General features: G+C 31.6%; 1 protein-coding gene across 2 annotated transcripts in view; it reads left to right on the forward strand.

Moving 5' to 3' along the window:
* Positions 1-19,694, forward strand: part of TRAM1 (translocation associated membrane protein 1) — a 36,103-nt gene that overhangs the window by 5,517 nt on the left and 10,892 nt on the right. For both annotated transcript variants that reach the window (XM_051970061.1, XM_051970060.1), the window contains exons 2-6: positions 6,538-6,601; positions 7,918-8,039; positions 8,147-8,263; positions 10,015-10,073; positions 11,367-11,451. In XM_051970061.1, coding sequence (XP_051826021.1) covers positions 6,538-6,601; positions 7,918-8,039; positions 8,147-8,263; positions 10,015-10,073; positions 11,367-11,451 — 447 coding nt within the window. The remainder of the gene's footprint in view (positions 1-6,537; positions 6,602-7,917; positions 8,040-8,146; positions 8,264-10,014; positions 10,074-11,366; positions 11,452-19,694) is intronic.

The following is a 19,694-nucleotide window of genomic DNA, read 5'->3' on the forward strand; positions in this document are numbered from 1 at the left end:
TCCTGACTCCAGGGCTGCTGCTCAATACACTATGCCACCCAGATGTCTCTGAATAAGCTGCATTAGTGATCTGATAAACTTTGGAGAGAAAACACCACCTGTATCCAGAGAGAGAACTGTGGAGAATGAATATAAATCAATACATGTTATGTTCACTTTTTTTTCCTTTTTCTTCTGGTTTTTTTTTTCTTCTCTCATGGTTTTTCCCTTTTGTTCTGATTTTTTTTTCTCCCAACATGATTCATGAAGAAATGTATATTAAAAATAATATATATCAAACATAAAAAAAAAGTCAGAGAACCAGTAAAGAGATAGAGCCAAAATCTGAACTCAGGTCCATTGTCTCCAAATCTAGTAGTTTTTCTACTATATCCATTTATCCAAGGACATTTTTTCAAAACTTAAACTCTCAAAAAATTACTATGGATTCCAAAAATATTTTATGTGGTTCATAGCTTATTGGTATTTTTCATTTTTTGAAATAAAAACTGATAAATTAAGTATTAAATCATTTTAAAATAAGAATAAATAAGCCCATTCTATTTTAACATGAATAACATTTTTGTGGAAAATTTTTTTGCATATTTTTATCAATCTTATATCTGACATATGAGATTATCATATATATTTCTATATTCAGGCACTTGCAATACGTAGTTTTAATTTAAGCATATGAAGAAAGCCCATCTTCACATAAATAGTTGGATAGAAATTAGTATAGATATCAACTTAGTATTGTTTTGAAAATAGTTTTGATCTCATAGAAACATAAGACTATCAGAAGTCAGTAAACCACACTGCCCTAAAATACAGATTTGGAGAATATTATTGTAGAAGAGAGAGAAGTGTTCTTTGTAAACAGTTCTGGTACACAGGTATATATACTCCAAAATAGAAATTAAAGGGGGTAAAAGTTGTTTCCTGATTCTCTCTAAAAAGAATGTTCAGCAATTAAAGTTTGTTTCCCAACTGTCTTAGGCCTTGTCCATAGCCTAAGGGTTAGTACTTCAATAAGAGTTGTTTAATTCTCTTTGACCTCAGATCATTCTAACTAGGTTGGAACAATTTAGAAGGTTTAGTTAGTTCAACAAACTATTAAGTACCACATACAAATACGGGATATTGTGCTGGGTCCTAAAGAATATGAAGAGAAATAAGATATAATCTTTGTCCTTAAGTGTAATATACTAACTATGACTTGCATAAAAATATAATTTGTAATTATTAAGATAAAAAAAGTAGCTTCTTGAATTTGTAATAGAAATTAGTAAGAAAATAATTAACTTCTAATGACTCTTTTCTCAAAGTGTCTATCCATATGAAACAATGTAATTTAAGTAGTTTAAATAGTGGATATTTATTTCTAACTTTTCCCTCCAATTTTAATTTCATCTGTAGTCTATTCCTCTTATGTCACTTATCCTTTAAACTTCATGTTAAAATTTGTTCTAGCAGGGAATTTTTTTTTAATTGAAATTTTTTATTTTCAAAACATGCAAGGATACTTTTTTCAGCATTGATCCTTGAAAAACCTTGTATTCCAATTCCCCCCTTTCTCCCCACCCATCTCTAGATGACATCTAATCCAATATATGTAAAACATGGTAAAAATATATATTAAATCCAATATAGGCATACATATTTATACAATTATCTTGCAGCACAAGAAAAATCAGATCAAAAAAATTTTTTAAATGAGAAAAAATAAAATTCAAGCAAACCACAACAAAAAGAGTGAAAATGCTATGTTGTAATCAACCTTCAGTTCCCACGGTGCTCTCTCTGGGTGTAGGTAGCTCTCATCATCACAAGATCTTTGGAATTGGCTGAATCATCTCATTGTTGAAAAGAGCCACATCCATCAGAATTGATCATCATATAATTTTATTATTGCTGTGTACAATGATCTCTTAGGGAATTTATCGACTGCCAATGAAAGACCCTTTGCTAGTCTCCAGGGTTGCAAAAATACAAGCAAAATGACAGCTTTCCTCAAGATTCCATTCTTTAAATTTCTCTGCAAGTTTAGAAGACTAGAGAATAATAACAAAATTGTGCCTATTGGACAAGTGCTGCTTACTATAGTAATTTGGGAATTGTCACTGCTTTAAGGGAGTGCCTTATTCTTCTTCTCAGTGATAAGGAGTTGCGCAGGTTTAGCTCCTAGGATTATATAATCTGAGATCTGGTGGTTCCAGACCTTTTTTTCTGTTACTGGAAGGCAGAGGCCTGTTATTTGGTTTGGGGAAACCTCTTTAAGGAAAGTATTAAGTTTTGATGAGGGGGCAGTAAGATGTTGAGTGACTTTGACTAAGGATTATATTACTAATATATGTCTTAAGTCATAGGACTTAATTTGGTGTATTCTGAATCCAAGGCTGGTTCTCTTATCTTTTGTAACATTAGTCTCCAAACTTTTGGTCCCATATACTAAGTTAAAAGCAATTTTTTAAAAGTATTCTTGACATGCACTTGGTTATAAATTTTATGCATGTACTACCCTACTACTGTTATACATCCTATAAAACATACCATGTTTTTCTAACATGGATCAAGTGTATATTCATGTTGGAGGAAAAACAATTGGGAAGATGTATTTGAAGGCTGAGAAAAAAATCTCAGATCTTATGCCAATGTTGTTGTTGATCTTTCATTTTCCTTTTTGAAGAAGAACAATTACATCACAAATGAGTGATGTCTTGACTTGTGTTTAAATTGAATTTAAGTGAAGGGGAATTGTGAAAATCCTCAGAATTGAGCTCTTGTCTTCCAGAGTCATCAAAAGTCTGGACTACTTGTGACAGTCCAGAATGCAGTGGATGTCCTTGGCATCTTCAGAGAGCAGCTGAAAGAATGTTAATAACTACCGTTAACATTAAACCTCCATAGATCCTTTTTAAGGTGTTTTCTATAACCAAAATCATTCAAGATTCTACAGAAATTATAATAGAAATAGTCTTGTTTGGTGACTCTAATAATAAACATCAGGTGAAGCATAAAATAATCATATGTGCTCACTAAAACTATTTGTCACTGAATAAGATATAGAGTTAGAGTTCAAGGTAAAGAGGAATTATTCCTATCCCATATGGATGGAGAAGTTTCCCAGATGTTCCTATTTACAGATGACATTGTGCTGATTATGCATTGTGCCTTAAAATATTGTAGAGCATCTTGCAAGGAGTTTGTAATTTCAAAGCAGTTTGATCTGTCTATCCACACAGGATTGACCAAGTAGATAAGGAATGTCTCTTGCCTAGATTTCAATATGCATGTTGATGAAAATGGTATAGAATTTATCCATCAATTTTGAAACAGACTTTGTACAGATGGACAGTGTGTTGGACCTAAACTGAAAAAGAGTGGGTTGGATTGTTTTTGAGGACTTGCAAAACTTTACTGATCCCAAATTTCCTATGAAGGGAAGACCCATCTTTTCAATATTACCAGTCTACCAATGTTTTGTGCCAGGAAGAAATGGAATATACCCACTTCTGAAGTATTCAAAATGAATTTTACCCAGAGAGCAATGGAGAAATACATAGTGGATGTGAGCAAATTCTAAACTATTCTTTGGAACTCTTTATAATAACAGGAGTAAAATATGCCATTGAAAAACTATATAATGAGAAGACTGGACAGGTCACATGACACCAGGTAATAAGTCGTGTTCCACTGATATCTGTGGGATGTCAGGAAAAAGCAAGGAAGGTAAACTTAAAAGGAGAATACAAATAAGAGGTGCCCAGAATGGACAAGCGAACTGAGTGATGAATTACTGGGTTATTAGACGAGTTATTGGATTATTATTGTATTATTGGAAGAAATTGTAGATTCTCTCCACTCCATTCTCAATCTGCAGCTTTGCATGGTTTCTGTTCTGCCTAAGATTTTCCTCTTTGGAGGAGCTATTTGCTTCTAATCTCATCGCCATGTTAACTCCCACCCATCTCAGCTGTCTCTCCCCTCTGACTGGGGGGGCTGAAGCACTGAACTCCTCCCAAAGATTTTCTTTAGAAGTCAGGATCTGGACTTTGCAGCTCATTCTACTTTCTTCCTGTAACTCTGCTTGGTTTCAACTCCAAACAACAATTTTGCTAGGTACCCCCTGGTGGTAGTCTAACCTTACAAGCCCTTTTAGAACTTTTGTGTGTGTCTTCCTCCATTAATTGTAAGTTCCTTGACCGTGGGGACTGAATTTCTTCTTATTCATACCCTGTTACATAATACAGTGCTTGATACATAGTATGTGCTTTATTTAAAAAAATTATTGAATTCATGGGAACACAGATCCATTTAAGTAAAAAGCATACAAAAATAGAAATTGAAATGAAGGAAAAAATAATAATTTATAATGATTTAAACTTATCAGTACAGAATCTTTTGCTCTCACTGAAAATTATGGTTTCATGAGAATAATGTGATTGAATATTCTTCTTGAAAATATTTAATATTTTCTGGTATAGAAATTCAAAAGTTGAGTTTTAATTTCAATTTAACTTCAATTTATTTCAGTATTTGGTTTTAATGACTCGTAACTGACAAAGATATATGGATCCATGTGGAATACACTTTACAAATCATAAATCAGTCTCATCTACCAATTATACTAAAGTTTTTGTTGAAATTCAACTTATATTTTCTCTCTTCCACGATATTCAGTTTTTCTCAGAAGCTGATTAGATTTTTTTTAACAAGTCTGTTCAAAACCCACAGAAACTATTTGGAAGATTGTAAACAAGTTAAAAATTTTTGTCTGCAAGGTACCATTTCATATTTCTCAGATGGCTAAGATGACAGGAAAAAATAATGATAAATATTGGAGGGTATATGGGAAAACTGGGACATTAATACATTGTTGGTGGAGTTATGAGCTGATCCAATCATTCTGGAGACAATTTAGAACTATGCTCAAGCTATCAAATTGTGTGTACCCTTTGATCCAGCAGTGTCTCTATTGAGTCTGTATCCCAAAAAGATCATTAAAAAGGAAAACGAACCCACATGTGCAAAAACATTTATAGCATTCCTTTTTGTAGTGACAAGGAACTGGAAACTGAATAGATTACTGTTGGCAAATGCCTGAATAAGTTATGGTTATTATTGTTCTATAAGGAACAATCAGCAGGATGATTTCAGAAAGGCCTGGAGAGACTTAACAGGAACTGATGCTAAGTGAAGTGAGTAGATCCAAGAGGTTGTCCACAATTATACACAGCAATAAGATTATGAGATGAATAACTAGGATAGACTTGGCTCTTTTCAACTATGATATGATTTAGGCCAGTTACAATAAACTTGTGATGGAGAGAGCCATCTACATCCAGACAGAGGACTGTGGGAATTGAATGTGGATTATAACATCATATTTTCACCTTTTTTGTTGTTTTTTGCTTTTTTTTTCCTTTTTGATCTGATTTTTCTTATAGCATGATAAATGTGGAAATATGTTTAGAAGAATTGCACAGGTTTAACTTATATTGGCTTTTCTGTCTGGGATGGGGACAGTAGGGAGAAGGGAAAGAGAAAAAATTTGGAACACAAGGTTTTGTAAGGATGAATGCTGAAAACTATCTTGGCATTTATTTTGAAAAATAAAAAGCTATAATAAAAAAAAAATTCTGTCTCTAAGCTTAAGCACAGACCTGAGAGTTTATAGATAATACCTTACATTTTTATTTTATTTTAACAACAAAAGCTTAGTTTCTAAGTACTTTGCTAATTAAACATGATGGCACAAATGTATTTTAAGCAAAAATTCATTATTACCAATAGCAGATATAAATTTATATTTCAAATAATTTTGATGATTTTTTTTAATTTTTGTCATCTTCTTTTCAGGTCTGATTAGGTCATCATTATTTTGACCTTATGACATGCCTGTAAAAGTTTATATTAGAAATAGATTTGTCAGTAATATAATTTTCTTTACTATTTGTTACTATTAAGACCACATTTTTGTTTTTACAAATATCTCTTTAAGAGAGATATTCTATTCTTCATTTTGTGATATTTTAAGTAAAACTAGATAATATAGTCTGTAAATCCATTTAACCAGGTACAGAAAAGCCATAATAGGAGGAACAGGTGAAGGCATCAATGCCAACCTCTCAGCGTTGTAAAACTCAAACTCTTTTCATAATACCTTCTGGACCATCTGTCTGTGACACATGACATGTAGACCAAGTGAAGTTGCCAATGTCAATCTATAAAATAAATATTAATGAAATTTAAATTCCTTTTTTTTCTTTTGAATAAAGAGGAAACAAAAGTTCTAATTTTTCTCCCATACTACAGTAGATCATCTTCTGTGTCCTCCAGTTTGAAAACTACTATTCTTCAATTCTGTACACGTTACACCAAGCTGCCTTCTTTCTTTCTTTAATGGCTTCTGTATCTAAGAATTAGAGCCATCACCACAATAATCTCTTTCCTCCCTAGTTTGGATTTGAGAGGATATATTTGATCTATATATGTCAGGTTCTTCAAGTTGATTCAGCATTCTGGTTTGTCTTAATTTTTATTTCTTTCTTTCAGATTACAACAAAAGCAGCAGTTATTTTTGTTACTCTTCAATACAATGTTACCATTCCAGCTACAGGTAAGTACCTTTTAGAATTTGCTATTTTGATGAGCAGAACACAAAGTATTATTGAAATTCAGTAGACTCTTGTTTCTGCTTTAATCTTTACAAATATCCACATTAGTTTATTAATGTTCACCTTGTGTAAAATACCTTATTTTTGACTGACATCTCCTAGGACATTGTATAGAAATTAGTTTTTTCTATACTTGAATTACTTAGATTTTTTTTTTAATGGAGCTAAGAATCCATAATGATCATTCATTATTTCAAATTGATTTTGTATATACTTATTAATTTTACAATTTTTTAAAAAGTACTTGTATATGTATGTGTAGAAATGATCTTGCAAATTTGCTAGTCTAAGACTTGAAATGTAAAATTTAAATCAACTCAACCTTTTCCCTTCTCCCCCCGCAATTGTAATGTAAGAGTTTGGATCATATTTATCATTTAGATTATATAGTTCCAGGTTTGTAGAAATAAAGATTTTTAGCTTAACATTCATTCTCAAGGTATGCTACATTTAAAAAAAAATTAATCAAGAATAAATAGTAGGCTTGTTGATTGCTTGAATTACCTTATACTACTGTACAAATTACATTTTTTTCCATTTCAGAAAATAAGATTTAAGAAAATAAAATCCTAAAATATCTCATTAAAGTTAAAACTTTTTTTAAAAAAGCTTTATTAGAAAGAAATACAAGTTTAAAGTAATATTAGATGCTGTCGATAGGAATGAGCATAAATAACATTATTTCATGTCACTCCTTGAATATGTACAAAAGAACTCAGAATTATTTTTGGTTTTGGAACTTTGGGTTTCTAAATTACACATTTTTAGAAATCTTTGGTGTAAATCTTCAGTGCAATAATCAGGTGATTAAGCCAATGGCCATAAAAATTAAATTATTTTTAATTAGCTTAGCTAAGCAGAATGAAAAGGAGAAGGGGAAGATAATACCTAGAATTCTATGGGAAAGATATTAAGAAATCTCTGTACTTATTGTTTGATTAAAATTTGTGATTGTTTTTTGTTTAATTAGGGTAACTGGCAATTAATAGAGATGCTTAAGTTAACTATTTTTTTCTCATATGGCACCATAAATCTAGACCTTTCCATATGATATTGAGCTTTTCTTTCAAATAAGAACTATAATTGCTTTTCAAGCTTTGTTATTTAAACTTCTCCTAGGAGCAGATTATCTTGGGAATTACCAGAGCTTTATTCTTAGTTTTTTTAATTATTTCCATAAGACTATGTTGTACTGAGTTCTATTCTTAATTAACAATCTTAATATGTACTTTTGTTTGCTTTTCTTTTTTACCTTCAGAAGACCGTGCAACAGAAACACTCTCTTTCTATTACTATGGCATCAAAGATTTGGCTACAGTTTTCTTCTATATGCTTGTAGCAATAATTATTCATGCAATAATTCAGGAATATGTCTTGGATGTAAGTACCTAGTGTGACTTTTTTTTAAGGTAAGATAAAGATTAACTTATTATATATTTGGAATCCTAGTAATTACTAATGACTTTTGTTTTGTTTTGTTGTTTTAGAAAATTAATAGGCGAATGCACTTCTCTAAAACGAAACATAGCAAGTTTAATGAATCTGGTCAACTTAGTGCATTCTACCTTTTTTCTTGTATTTGGGGCACAAGCATTCTAGTATCTGTAAGTATTTATATGCTAAAATTTTCATATCTAAAAAACTCATATTTTAAACAACAAATAGAAAATATTCTCCTTAAATGCTGTCCTCTAGCCTATCAATTAACTTTGGTTTACTGAAAATTTGAACTTCTGCCTTTTCCCCAACATATCTATTAGTTGGAGATTAGGAATGTTATTAATTTGGTATAAATGTTGAATTTAAGCTGATAACTTATTTTTAAATTGAATTATATGTTGCTTAGTTTATTTTGTGTTGTTTTATGTAGAATACCACATACTACATTTATGGTCCCTGAATCAAGAAAATATTTTTTTATCTCATATTCACTTGCAGATAGTGCCTCTATTAGCAAAAAAGATTTTAAGATAACAGTGACTTTAAAAGTGCTGGTGCTCAAGAGTGAGACGGTTTCAGCCATTTCTTGAAAATAAAGGCAGCTAGATGAAGCGCTTTCCAGAGAGCTTTAAAAATATTGCATGCTTTTTCAAAGAGTACAACAAGAACCTTACTTATATCATTCTAATGGAAAAAATAAGAACTTTTATCTTAAAGTCATTTGTTTCTATTATTGTTTTTTCTCTATGTGTCATCTTCCCCATATATTTGTTAAATTACAATCTAGAAGTTAGGTTTTCTTAGAAGCATTACTTTTCTTTGGGGAAATGGCACTTTTATTTAAAGTGTGTTTTGGATATATGAAAGTTAGAATTTTTAGAAGCAGATTAAATAAAATTTGTAGACTATTAGTGAAAAATTGTTTTGTTTAAAGAAGCAAAGCCATGTTTAATAATTTCAGAATGGACAGTCAAGATTGCAAGAATCAATAAGAATGTACTCCATTATCTCCTTCCTTCTGTTATAAATTGGCTGCTTTAATAACACTTTCCACAAAATTAGTACAAATTAATTAAGGCATTTGGAGATTAGTTCTACATCCTCATCCATCGAAACATTGTTTTCTTGATTTACAATGAATTCTATTAAATAAAATTTCCTCTATAACAGATGTTTTTACCAGTCCATATGGCAGTTAGTCTACAAAGACATTGTTTGGATATATAATTTTTTTTTTTTGGTATGTCAGTATTTAATTCACTGAAAAGTTTTTTTTTTTAATTCTCTTAAAGATATTTTTTTTGGCCTATTTTAATAAAGGAATAGGTATCAAAGATTTGCAAGATTTTTCTTTCACAGATTTGAGAAAGGACTTAAAATAGGTACTGAGTTCTGGATCTTTATAGTAGGACATTATAGGAAATTCAAGAACTAGAACTGGAACTATCCTGAATTGGGAGCTAATAATAAGAACAAACACCTTGTAACAGATTTTTTCTCCCTTTGTATATTGTATAGTTTTTCATGCTTTATCAAATTTATTAAAATGGGGTTCCATCTCATAAATATTTACAAAAACAAATAATCTTTCTTTTGGACTGTCGCGATAACTGCTTAGTAAAAATAAGGACACTTAGAGTAAAATTTAAAGTGTTTTACTTTTTTCAAATAAATGCTAGTTAGCTTGACCATCAGCAAGTCCATAAGTATTGTTTATGTACTTTAGACAACTATTTTATAATACTAGAATATTATTTCAAACATTTACAATTTTTAAACTTTAGGAGTAGTTTAGCCCATTTATTTCATCACTGGATGTAATAGGATTTGAGCATCAAAGAAATGAAAATAGTTTTCTACTTTATTTTTTAAAATTATTTTCTGTAGGCTAATTTTTATGTCAATATTGTCTTAGGAGAACTTCATCTCAGATCCATCTATTCTGTGGAAATCCTACCCCCTTACCTTGATGACGTAAGTTATTTTTGTTTGCTTTTATTGATTAAAGAAAATAGTTTTGTCAAATAGAAGGACAACAAATGTTAGTTTAGTATTCCTTACAGTTGGTCCTTTTATGATGTTCTTCTTCCCTTTATTCTTATTCTTGCTTTTTCACTTCTTTGCTTTCTTCTCTATTCTCTTGCCTTTTTCTCTCTTTAACTTTGATCCATTCATTCCTTCTTCATATTTCTTTTTCCATCTTTTAAGCCAAATCACGTCCCCTTCTTCCACAATCCTTTTCCCATAGTGACTTCTTCCTTCTCTGAATTCTCATCACCCTTATACCCTGTACCATTCACTTTAAAAGTTGGTTACATATTGTCCAATATGGTTCTCTGATTTTTTTTTAAACTTATGTTAGTTTTATCAGTTCAACAGACATATAAGTTCCTTGACATCAGAGAATGTTTCTTATACTTCTTTTTTTAATATAACTTACAGTATTTAGCAGATAGGAATATTCCATTATAATTAACACATGAGGGATGGGTGAGTCGAGGAGAAATGTGAAAAGAAAAAAGGAGTTATAGAAATGTGTCTTTACACCTGTATTTGTGAAAATGCCCATTGAGTCCTTTTAAAAAAAAAAAAAATAATAGAACTCTTTAAATAAGTGTCAGCTACATTTTATTCTTGCGTTTCTGTAGGCCTTCTAAAATGCCTATTATATGTATCTTTTCTAAAATGTGCAGATCTACATCCATATCCTGATGCTGCTTCACTGTCTTTCCTTTGGGGTACACTCCTTCTGCTTTCCTTCCTCTTATTGCAAGGATCTTCTCCTTCCTTCCCTTCTACCCCAGAACTAAGTTTGAGTTTTATCTCTTCAGCATTAGATTCTTTGTGCTTTCTAACTAGCTACTCTGATAAACTAACCTGTGTTTATGTACTAAGGAAAAGGCTAGATTTGTTTTATGGTAATTTGTATGGTAACCAGTAGGCCTACAAAAATAGTGTCCTTGTTTTATGGTAATTTATATAGTCCTACAAAGATAAGTGTCCTAAAGAGGGACTGTAAAAATGGGAAATTCAGGCATGTTTTACAAGGCAAGTGCTTTTGGGGATCTGTTTGGAGGTCAGAAGTGTGTTGGAAAGACATCCCTCTAATCACACTACTTCTGTTGTATCTATGTAATATGGATACAGTAAGGAGTTGTATAATAGATACCTTTATGATTGACCCTGACTTCCAATATTTGTTTTATTCTGTATTTTTAAACATATTATGTTTTTAAAGTATTTATTTCACTTTCTTGTGTTGTACAGATTTCAAATGAAGTTTTTCTACATATCACAGCTGGCTTACTGGTTTCATGCTTTTCCTGAGCTCTACTTCCAGAAAACCAAAAAAGTAAGCTGGACAATGTATAATTTTTTTAAAAAAATTATCTTACTATTGATTTTTTTTAGTTTCTTGGAAGAACTTTTCTTTTTTTAATTTTATCCAGTATCTTTTTTATTCACATTATCCTCCCTTCTGTTTACCCTCCCCAAATCTTCCTTCTCCTAAAAAAAAAAAAAATGTTTTATCCATTCTAAAACATAAGTTTGGGTCATTCATTTGATTTTAATTTAACCAAAATACTTTAAAAGCTAATAAGTGCAAATTTTGAATGGTGCTCAATGGTCATAATTTTTCAATTGTTTGTTTTTTCCAAGATAACATTTTTATCCTGAGTTTAGTCTTTGACTTATACTATAATTGCCATTAGCAGTTTACTTCTTATCTGTATTATAAGGACTAAGACATTAGACAACTGAAGCATAAATAGTTCTATGTAAATCTTAGTAAAATGCAAATTGAGCATTGAGAGAACTAATTTATAACTAAAGTGTTTTTAACCAACAAAGTCATCTTATTCTTTCAAAATAAACATTCCTAAAATGGATGGATCCTTTTTAAAGTATAGAAAAGTTGTGGTTTTTATATAAGGAAAAATCTTAAGTAGAGCAGTCAACTGACTTTGTAGTCTCTTTATTTCCAGTACTTTTCTTAAGGCAGACCTACATGCTACAGAAATTGTCCTTGCCAGTTTTTCCCACAAAGCCTCTAATATTATCCTCATCCCCTTTCATTAAAATAAAGCTACTTACTCCTACTCTCAAGCTCTTTGCCTGTTTGCATTGGATTTTTAATATTTTAATCTGTTCTTTTTCCTTCCATATCCTTATGCTTTATTCACATAGACAGTCTCTCATCCACTCTTCTATTTCTATTTTCAGGAGAAGTTATTCAAGTACTCCCTCACATGTAGAACTCCATAAAATCCTCCCCAATTCACCCAACCCATTCTGATGACATATAATATAGAATCTAATATTCAGGGAGTCTTTAAGCACTTGACTGACATTCTTATTAGATCCTTAACAACCCTATGAGATGTGTCATTATCACTATTTTATAGATGAGATTTTATTGATCATTATATTTTAGAGAGGTTACATGATTTGACATTGGTTACACATCTCAAGCTTTAGATACTAGAGTTGAACCAGCTCTTCTTGATTCTAGCACTTATTACATATGTCTTATAAGGGATTGTAAGCAATTGTAATAGTATTTTTTTTCCAATTACATGTAAAAAGAGTTTTCAACATTCATTTTTATAAAAATTTGAGTTCCAAATTGTTCTTCCCCTTTCCCTTCTTTCTGATCTTCCCAAGACAAGAAAGCAATCTGGTATAAATTATACATATACAATTATGTTAAACATCTTTCCATATTAGTCAAAAAATATTTCTTGATATCAAGAAATAGTAATTCATGGATGAATTCTTTTGTGTTTATTTTGCTTGTTTTACAATACTAACCTTCATTGATACTGTCTGTTAATGTAGTCCATTTAAAGATTAGCATTTAGCTATTATTGCAGAATAGTTCATTTTGAACAAGGGAAAAAATGTTTATTTTTTTTACTTTTGAGTGTGTGAAAAAGAATTTTTTATAATGTTAAATTATTTTAAGATCAAGGAACAAAGTAGGGGTGAAGGGATTGGATTATGTGGTCATAATCCACAATTTTTAATGGCACTTCCATCTTTAGCATTGTCTTTAAAGATCTAAAGAATTTTTTGCTATACTAATAATGCTTTAGATATATAGTGGCAAGATTCCACTGTCTAGTCACTGACATCCTAAAGGGATCTCAGTGGCCCAATTCTAGTCCATATCTAGAACCTAAAAAGTCATCAATCTCTAAAATAACATTATCAGCAAGTGGTTGTCCAGCTTCAATTTGAATGATTGAAGTAAATCCATCACCTTCAAAGATAGCATTTTCATTTTTGTATAGCTCAAATTGTCAGGAAGTTCTTCCTCTCATCAATTCTCTATTTCTCTCCTTGCAATTTTTGTTCACTATAGAGCCAGACAAAATTAAGTAAAATCTCTCTTCCACATTACAGCACTTCACATATTTGAACACCGTATTGCTTCCCCCCAATATACTTTATTCTCCATGCTGAATATCTCCAGTTCTTTTCAATCTCTCTTCATGTGACAAAGACTCAAGGCCATTCATCTTCTATGTTGCTCTCCTGGACACTCGCTCTCTTAGAAGTTGTCTTCCTAAACTGTGAGTAGGTCAGAATACAAGGGGAAATTAATCACCTCATTTCTTGAAGCAATTTTGCTCTCATTGAAGCTCAACATAACATTAACTTGGCTGCTGCCATGTCATACTGATAAGATACATTGGGTTTGCAGTTTGATAAATTAAGCTTTCCGTTCCTTTTTCAAACAAACATCTATGTAAGTACGCCTTCCCCGTCTTGTGTTTGTGCTGTTAAACTTCTGGATCCAACTGTAAGACTTTACATTTATGTTACTTATATCCATAAGAATCCTCTTATTGGATTCAACCCAGTACTTTAGTCTGTCTATGATTCTCCTGACTATGATCAGTATGTTAGCTAAAGGTAACAAAGGTTTGTGTCATCTAAAAATTTGAAGGGCATACTATCTATTCCTACTTTCTAGTCATTGGTAAAGATGTTGAAGAACACAAGACTAGCATGCATACATCTGGAGCACTTCATTGGGAACTAGTGTCTAAGTTGAAAATCCTTAATAAATATGCTTAAAGTCCAAGTATTCAACCAGTTATGAGTCTATTCAATTGCATTTATCATGTGATCCACATATCCATTTTTCTTAAGAATTTCTTAAATTAAGAACAATTTTCTTAAGCATGACATTTTTATCAAATGATTTGCTGAAATCTAGGTAAATTATATTTCCAGTACTTTTCTGATCAGCCACTTTACTTAACCTTATCAAGAAATAAGGTTAGTCTGGTATGACCTGTTTTTAATGAAGCCATACTGCCATTTTGCATTCACTTCCTCCTTTTCTAGATATTTGCTATACATTTCTTGAATAATCCAGTCTAGAATTTTGGCAGAAATGGAATTAGGCGAATCCCTAGCATAAGTTGCCAATTCAGTTCTCTTTGCTGTTTTGAAAACTGCATTATTTGCCTCTCATTCCCATGAACTTTCTCTGTACTCAGAAATTTTCCAGAAATCCCTAATATTGAATTATCTATTAACTACCACAACTTTGAATTCTCAGGAACTAAAAATATAATTCACTGGGGGTAGGAAGACATGAATTCACCAAGAAAACTAAGTGCTCTCTCATCATCTCCTTATTTATTTGAGATATGAAAGAAAGAATTAATCAGCTTTGTATTATGTCTCTTTTCATTACCACATATACCCCTCTCAAGAAACAATCTCAGCCTTTCTTCACTTGTCACCCAATATAGCTTTTTCAAAACAAAAGAAAAAAATTTGTTATCCCAGGGTCACCTTACCAGCCTTAACTCATTTTGAGACTTAGCACTATTTTTATATGACAATGTAGTGTTCTTATATATGCTTTGTTACCTGTCTGTGCTTCCATCTTGTCTACGTATATTAAAGTTCTTATTCAATAGAAATTGCTCTCTCCAAAAAGTCCAGACCAATAACTTTTTTTCATTTTTTTTCCTTTTTGACCTCTTTATAGCATCCCCTTTTCTTCCAGGAAACTCTTTCTTTTCTAGATTTTTTTCTGATACTTTTCTCCTTGTCCTTTTCCTTCTCAGTTTTCTTTGCTGCATTATCTTTGCCCTTAAAAATAGGCATATTTCAAGGCATTGTATTGGGCCTTCTCTCTTTCTACAATCACCATCTTAATGATCTCATCACCTCCCATGAGTTTAATTATCTCTATGCAGATAACTCCCAGAGTAATAATCTCTCTATCCCTCTTTCTATTGTAGTAGCCTATTAGTTGATCTCTCTGCTTCTAATTTGTTCAAAGTTTCAATGGTTCCTATTGCTTCTGGGATACAGTCTTTTCTATTTGGTATTTAAAGTCTTTTATATTTTATTTCTAACTTTCTTTTTCTGGACTGCTTCCAAATTATTCCCCTACTTTACTATAAGCTAAAATATCCTATTTGCTATTATCTATATGCAGTGTTCCATTTCCCAACTCCGTGTCTTTTCATAGACTCTCCCCCAAGCCAGCAAAATACTGAAAGATACTCCTTTTTGGTCTCTATTTCTTAGAATACTTAGTATACTTGAAAATTCAGTCTCTAATCTGTGTTACTTATAACATTTAATCTTACCTGTCTTCTTCCCCTTCTCTCTCCCACCAAACCTCTCACCAAAACATTTTTTATTTACTAATATGTATACATGGTTCTCTCTTTTCCCCTCCCCATCTTATTTGATTATTTATGTATATATCTGATTTATTACAGGGGGAAAGGAGAGAATAAGCTTTTATATAGCACATATGTGTCAGGCACTTTGTTAGTATTACTTCATTTGATCCTCCCAGGAACCCTGCAAAGGTAGACATTGTTATTATCTCTTTTTAAATAAATTTGAGGAAATTGAGTCAGACAAGAGTCACACAGAAAGTGTCTTAAGGCACATTAGAATTCAATCTTCCTAATTCAAGACTCAGCCCTTTGTCTACTGTACCACCAGCTACCTGTGGTAGCTTCTCAAGTTGACTTCTTGGAGAATTTTAGTCCATGGAATCCTACCTATTTTCCCTTTAAACTTTTTGAAATCTACTTTTTCAAAATCTAGGGCACATCCTCCTTTTGAGCAATATTTTCTAGATGTCTTCTAGTAAGATGATTTGTATCCAAGTGAGTCATCAGTAGTTCACTTTAAGTCTTAAGAGGTTCTTTGTTATGTTTTGCATCCACATGCCAAAAATAAAACAGATACTTCAGCAGTGCTCTTTTGTCATTGAATAGCTTCAATTGGATGATCTCTTACCTGATAGCTCCTATGGTACTACTTTGTTACTCTTTGAAGGACAAAAAAGTGCTTCCTTATTAAAGTCTTAAATTCCTTCCTCTGTAGGAAAAACCTCAAACTGTGTATTTGGTTGTTCTATTCTTTTACCTCCTTCTCTTTGTCACATTCTTCTAACATAAGGGTCAAGTTTCCTGTGCCAGTGATGATCCTTATTTCCTTCTTGAAGCCCCCACTTCATATTCTTGGCTTAGGGAGTCAGGGAAGGCATTGAATACTTCATTTTCATACTTGGAGTATGGAGAGATGTTCTTTTAAGTCTTTTCATTTTTCCTATAATGGAGATTAGTCTATACTTAGTATATAGATAGTAGTCACTTGGCTATGACAGCTATATAAACATGTACTTTGTACAGGACCCTTCAAATTTTATCTTGTTATGCATAATGTTTGAGATTCTTAGTCTTACTTTTTTAGCTGCTTGTAGCTATTTATACCTAACTTTCTAAGTTAGCACATCTGTCTACTTGCATGAAAGATACATACATGCCCACAGACTAATTTTTAGCCAATTTGATCACTCTTTATCTGTATCCTTTGTAATCCTGCATTAATATACTCACCAAGTTTATTTACTTGTAGTGGGATGGGGAAGGACAATTCAAAGTAGTTGATTTTTGTCCCAGATCTTCATGTTCACCAATTCCAGGTGGAATTCATCCAAAGCTGCCATCTAATTTTTGTAGAATCATTTGCATAACTTAGAAGTAGCTAAAAGTTATTTTTAACACCTATAGATGACAGTTGAAAGTAACTGTTTGAAGTAATTAGCATAATTTGCAAGTAGCAGCTGCATATGTGCTAAACAGTTACTTAAAATTTACTCTATGAAAGTTATTTTGGGAAGAACACTGTCTGGAAAGAATTGGTAAAGAGGGTGACTAGAACAGTGATTGCTTTGAAATGTTCCCACTGGTACAATAGAAAAAAGAAAGCTGCTAGTAGTGGCAATTCAAAAGGTATGTTGATGATAGATAAAGTGTCATTTTTTTCAAAGAAGAAAATACAGAATTTTTGAGACCTACTTTGTAATGAGTTTTTAAAATTTTTAGTTGAGGTAGTAGGCTTAGATTTATTGCCATTTTTCTGCAAATATGTATTATATCTAGGATATACTGCAACATATTTAACATATATAGGACTGCTTGCCATCTTGGGGGGGCGGTGGAGGGAGGGAGGGGAAAAAACGAAACATAAGTGAGTGCAAGGGATAATGTTGTAAAAAAAATTACCCTGGCATGGATTCTGTCAATACAAAGTTATTATTAAATAAAATAAAATTAAAAAAAAAAAAAGATTTATTGCCATTTACATGAAATTTTTTTATACTTTAAGCATATATACATCGGTAAATATCACCTTTTAGCAAAGGATACATAAACAAAAGAAAATGATCAATCTTTTGAAGTTGAGTATTTGGAAATGCTTCCAGATCTCAAGAGATATATAATAAGTCTTGGGAAATTGCTTAAGGTACTGAGAGTTGAAGGGACTTGTCCAGAGTCAGGCAGATAGTATTAAAGACGGGGTTTGAGTCCAGGTCTTCCTGATGCCATGAACTGAATTCTATCCATTATACTACCCTGTTTCTTAGTAAAACTATCCTTGTAAAAACTATTCAGTATGCTGTGGTAACAGAAGAATATCAGAATGAATATTGTGCATTTAATTGTATAGTGCTTGGGATAATGGTTTGAGAGATTGGGAAGGTAAGCCTAAAAATTCATTTGCATTTCAAATATCTTCCACTAAAATTATGAGGAAAAGTTAATAGCAGTATTCTTGGTAAGGAGCCCAGAATTCATAAAATATGTCATATTCCCAAAAGTTTTGAAGATAATTCTTAGGATATGAAAAAATTTGGAAAACCAAAAATAGCCAATTCTAAGTCATTTCTATATTAGTCTAAAGCTTCTTTATGTTAAGTCTACAGCTTTTTGGAGAATGACACCAAAAAAATATGGGCAGTGTCCCAGAAAGTTGTAATGCAGAGGTTTATGATGGTGTAAGCTAGCATTATCCATTCATCCTTCCTTACAATTTGACCTTAGTTGATAGAGCTAAAATACTGAACTGGAACTTGATTTAAGTAGCTAACCATAGAAGAGAGTAAATTCATTTCCTGTTAGCAAGTTTGAGCTTTTTCTTCTCTTGGGCTAGAATTTTAAATCAGAAAACAAGGGAAATAGATCTGCTTTGAAAACTAACATAATTGGGGCAGCTAGGTAGTACAGGGGATAGAGCACCAGTCCTGAAGTCAGGAAGACCTGAGTTCAAATCTGGTCTCAGACACTTAACACTTCCTAGCTGTGTGACCCTGGGCAAGACACTTAACCATAATTGCCTCAGCCAAAAATAAAAAAAAGAAAGAAAAGAAAACTAGCATAATTTTGAATTTCTTCACATTGAAAATAGATTTGTCATTTTTATAAACAGAATGTGGTATGACATATATTTGCCCTAGATAATAAATATTTGGGTCCGTAGAGAGGAATTTAAATGTCTCAAGCAATGTTCTCTACCTATTAAGCCTTTTCTTTGTTTTCTTTTTCTTTTAAGTTATTAGAATCTTCTTTGGAATGGCATCTTTTTCACATTTATATCATTTATATTTTTTTCATACCCCAGAAATTGAATCTCTTTAAAAAATAAAAATAATAATAAGTTACTCCCATTTAGCATTATTGAAAATTTAGTTTGTTTTAATTTACCTTTGGGATACTAAATTTAGAAGTAACACATTGGATAAAACATTCAAACAAACATCTAGAATTTTATAACTAGTTCCTTTGCTCCATGGAACTTCATGGGCTCCAATAGTTAATCATACTGAAACTGTATAATAGTAAAGTTTTACAATGGAAAACAAAAGAGGCAGTTGGGGGTAAAATTTGGTGGTTCAGTATCTATGACTATCTAGAAAAAGTTGTCATATGGGAAAATTTTGTTTATTGTAGAGATCCAATAGGAGTGTTTTTTTCCTGATGACTCAAAACATCATTTTTCCATTCAAAGACTCTCTGATGTTGCTTTGTTTGTGTACTCTTCTGAGGGAAAAACATACTATATTGTATAACTTTGTCATCTCTCCAGGTAAAGTTGGATAAATGTATATTTAATGGAATAAATATAAAATAGAAAAAATCATAAAAGACGTGTACATCATATAGCGAGATTCCAATATAATGCACTGGAAGAGATGTCAGAAGTTATTTAATAAGTATTTATCAACAAATCACATTTTTAGTATAATGGAATTTTGCCAGT

This window comes from Antechinus flavipes, chromosome 1 (assembly GCF_016432865.1).
Source record: "Antechinus flavipes isolate AdamAnt ecotype Samford, QLD, Australia chromosome 1, AdamAnt_v2, whole genome shotgun sequence".
Taxonomy (NCBI): Eukaryota; Metazoa; Chordata; class Mammalia; order Dasyuromorphia; family Dasyuridae; genus Antechinus; species Antechinus flavipes.